Below are 3,377 nucleotides of genomic sequence, written 5' to 3' on the forward strand. Positions count from 1 at the left end.
CAGTCTCCATCGGCTGGCTGGAGAAGCAGATCCCCAGAAAGAGATGTGCGGTTAAACAGTGTGGCCTCTGGTGCTGAACCCGGATACTAAGATTTCTCGTGAGATTGTTTATTACTTCCCCACTCTACCCCTCTGAGCACCACACAAACACACCCACTCACCCACCCACCCTCCCACCCTCCCACCCTCACACAGACAGGAACTCTCCCCAAGGCTGGAGCCGTCTGCGACTTCTTCTGACGCCAACTCCACTGTTCCGGACAGAAACACAATGAGCGGGCGTGGGCTCCTAATCCTTCCTGCCAATGTCCAACACTTGTGTTGGAGGTCTGAAGTGCTGCAACTCTCAGAGCAGGGAAGAAAGACCCACTCCATCCCAGTGGTGACTTTTCCTCCTGTTCTAAGGGAGGGGTGCGGGGTGGGGGTGCTTGATCTTCTCCTGGCCTGCCTTCCATGTGCCCTGGCGCCAGCTGCGCTCCTGACCCCAGAATAAATCAGGGCTGCACCGGGCCTGGCAGAGCTCCCGACACATTTCCTGTCGCGGCCTATGGGAGGCTGTTGGCCGCTGCGACCATGGTGGGGATTCTTGGCGGTTGTGGGGCCTGGCGGGAGCGAGGGCGGAGGCGGCGAGGGGAGGGAGGACAGGGTGGAGGCAGCCAGCTGTAGAGGGCGGTGACCGCGCTCCAGAGGCAGCGCTGCGCCCTCGGGCGGGACAGTCCCAAGTTAAGAGCAGCTGTGGGCGCATAGCCTTCAAGATGAGGCCGACGCTCGCCCTGTGCCTCCTTGGGCAGGTTCTTTGGTTTGGGCCGGGCGCGGGCGAGCACCCCACCGCCGATCGAGCTGTGTGCTCGGCCTCAGGGGCCTGCTACAGCCTGCACCATGCTACCATCAAGCGAGAGGCGGCCGAGGAGGCCTGCAACCTACGCGGCGGGGCGCTCAGCTCGGTGCGAGGGGACGCCGAGATGCGCGCTGTGCTCGCGCTCCTGCGGGCAGGTCCAGGGCCCGGAGGGGGTTCCAAAGACCTTCTGTTTTGGGTGGCGCTGGAGCGCAGGCGTTCCCACTGCACCCTGGAGAACGAGCCGTTGAGAGGTTTCTCCTGGCTGTCCCCCGACGCCAGCGGAGTTGAAAACGACACGCTGCCGTGGGTGGAGGAGCCCCAGCGCTCCTGCACGGCGCGCAGATGCGCAGGACTCCAGGCCACCCGGGGAGTTGAGCCCGCAGGCTGGAAGGAGATGCGATGCCACCAGCGTGCCAATGGCTACCTGTGCAAGTACCAGTTTGAGGCCTTGTGCTCCGCGCCGCGCCCCGGGGCCGCCTCTGACTTGAGTTACCGCGCGCCCTTCCAGCTGACCAGCGCCTCGCTGGACTTCAGTCCCCCGGGGACCAAGGTGAGTGCGCTCTGCCCCGAGCAGCTCTGGGTCTCAGCCACCTGTATCGCAGACGAGTTTGGAGAGCGTTGGGACGGGCTACCCGGGGGGACCGTGCTCTGTCCCTGCCCAGGGCGGTACCTCCGCGGTGGCGAATGCGTGGAGCTCTCCAACTGCCTAGACGACTCTGGAGCCTTTGCCTGCGAATGTGCTGCGGGCTTCGAGCTGGGGAGAGACGGACGCTCTTGCGTGACCAATGAGGAAGCACAGCCTGAACATAGCGGGACTAAGATGCCCACAAGGCGCCTGCCAGCCACTGCCGCTAGCCCAGTGCTGAAGAGAACAACGTTGTCACCCAGAGAACAGAAGCCGGGAGAGATGCCCCACGTGCCTGGACGAGGCAGTTCAGCAATGTCTACTCCAGAGATTATTCTGTGGGGCGCACAGAGCACGACCTCCACCCTTCAGAGGTTCCCTCCAACCAAATCAGAGACAACCAGCCGCCCATCTGGAAGTACTACCCCCCAGTTTAATTCCACATCTTCCTCTTCCATTCCGCAGGCTCCTGGCTCCTCCTCCACCGTGGTCTTCATACTTGTGAGCATAGCAGTAGTAGTGCTGGTGATCTTGACCATGACAGTGCTAGGGCTTTTCAAACTGTGCTTTCACAAGGGCCCTTCCACCAGGCCAAGGAAGGGACCTTTGGCCTTGCCGGGCGTGGAGAGTAACACAGAAGCTAATGCGCGCTCCAGTTCTGCGCATTGCACGGACAACGGGGTGAAGGCGGGGGACTGCGGTCTGCGGGACAGGGCAGAGGGCGCCTCGCTGGCGGGGTCCTCTCTTGACTCTGGGGACACCTAGGGAAACAAAGGACAAGGGCACTCCAATGGGAAGGAAGCTGAAGAAGAATGTAATTGTGAATGAGGATTCCTACAGAAATCCCCCTTGACGTTCCCTGGACTGTCCTAGGGAGCTAAACCTCAACAGGACACTCTTCCTGAAGGTGGAAGAGGCAGAAGTGCCTTAAGGTGGTACTGGGCGGGAGGGGGGAGGGGAGTGGGATCTTGCTGAAAGGAGGTGGTTTTTTACGTTTATTCGGGGAAATTTGGAGAGGTTATTCAGCATTTCAAGACAGTGGAAGCAAATAGAAAACAATGCAGTTTTTTAAAACATTCATTTTCACCACACGAGAAGGACCTTCTCTGTTTACATGGTTCAGACTGGGATTATATCCTTTGAAATTCCCAGGCAAAAAATAAAAAATAAAATAAGGATTGTTGATAACCTAGATTCAAATATGATTGGTTTCCTCCAGGCATAATTATCAAGGAAGAACAGCTGAGGGGCTTAGTGGAATCAGTAGCAAGGATGCTTACTGCTTTAAGGTTAAGGGCAGAGTCCTTAAGTCCTTGTAATGAGGACTGATCTTTAAGAACTAGTAACTTTACCCTTTGATCATTTATCCTTTGCTTTCAAAGTTACTGCTGCCTATGTGCTGTGCTATAAATCCAAAGTGTGGTGTTGCCAGAGTTGCTGGCTCTAGAAGCAAATTATAGCTGACCACCAATTCAAGTGTTTACTGTGTGTCCTTGCCCAAGGAAACAAATGATTTGTGATTTCCCCTTCCAATGTCTTCACTCTCTGATGCAGTGACCTCCCCTACCAAATAGCTCTCTCCTAAACATCAAGATGCTGATCCTCACTTCCAATTACAGTGATGTTAATTCTCGACTAAAGCATTAATACTAAGTATTGATTTGAAGTCTCCTGGGTGCATTAAAGCAAAAGCAAGTGGGGTATCTTCCAGAGTTGCTAGGTTCTTATGCACCTTTGCATCTGTGGAAAAGTCTGCATACTAAGTCATTTCCTTTTCCTTGCAGCAAGAGTGTGTTCAGCGATAATACACGCTCATCTTGGAATGGTTACAGTTTAACAAGAGTCTACATAAGCAAAAGCACAATAAACAACTTTCTATAAGACTTAATAATGTAAGACATAAATGATGACTAT

At 55.3% G+C, this 3,377-nt stretch overlaps 1 protein-coding gene across 1 annotated transcript; it reads left to right on the forward strand.

The window, feature by feature from the left end:
- The first annotated feature begins 711 nt into the window (after window positions 1-711).
- On the forward strand, window positions 712-3,098 carry CLEC14A (C-type lectin domain containing 14A). Its single transcript, XM_062205242.1, has one exon. It carries the CDS (start codon window positions 756-758, stop codon window positions 2,226-2,228), a length of 1,473 nt encoding a protein of 490 aa, XP_062061226.1. The 5' UTR covers window positions 712-755; the 3' UTR covers window positions 2,229-3,098.
- The last annotated feature ends 279 nt before the right edge of the window (window positions 3,099-3,377 follow it).

The sequence above is a fragment of the Lepus europaeus genome, chromosome 11, assembly GCF_033115175.1.
Source record: "Lepus europaeus isolate LE1 chromosome 11, mLepTim1.pri, whole genome shotgun sequence".
NCBI lineage: Eukaryota > Metazoa > Chordata > Mammalia > Lagomorpha > Leporidae > Lepus > Lepus europaeus.

Bases quoted from the DNA above. Each gene is read 5' to 3' on its own strand.
- CLEC14A (XM_062205242.1), top strand. From the start codon at position 756: ATGAGGCCGACGCTCGCCCTGTGCCTCCTTGGGCAGGTTCTTTGGTTT.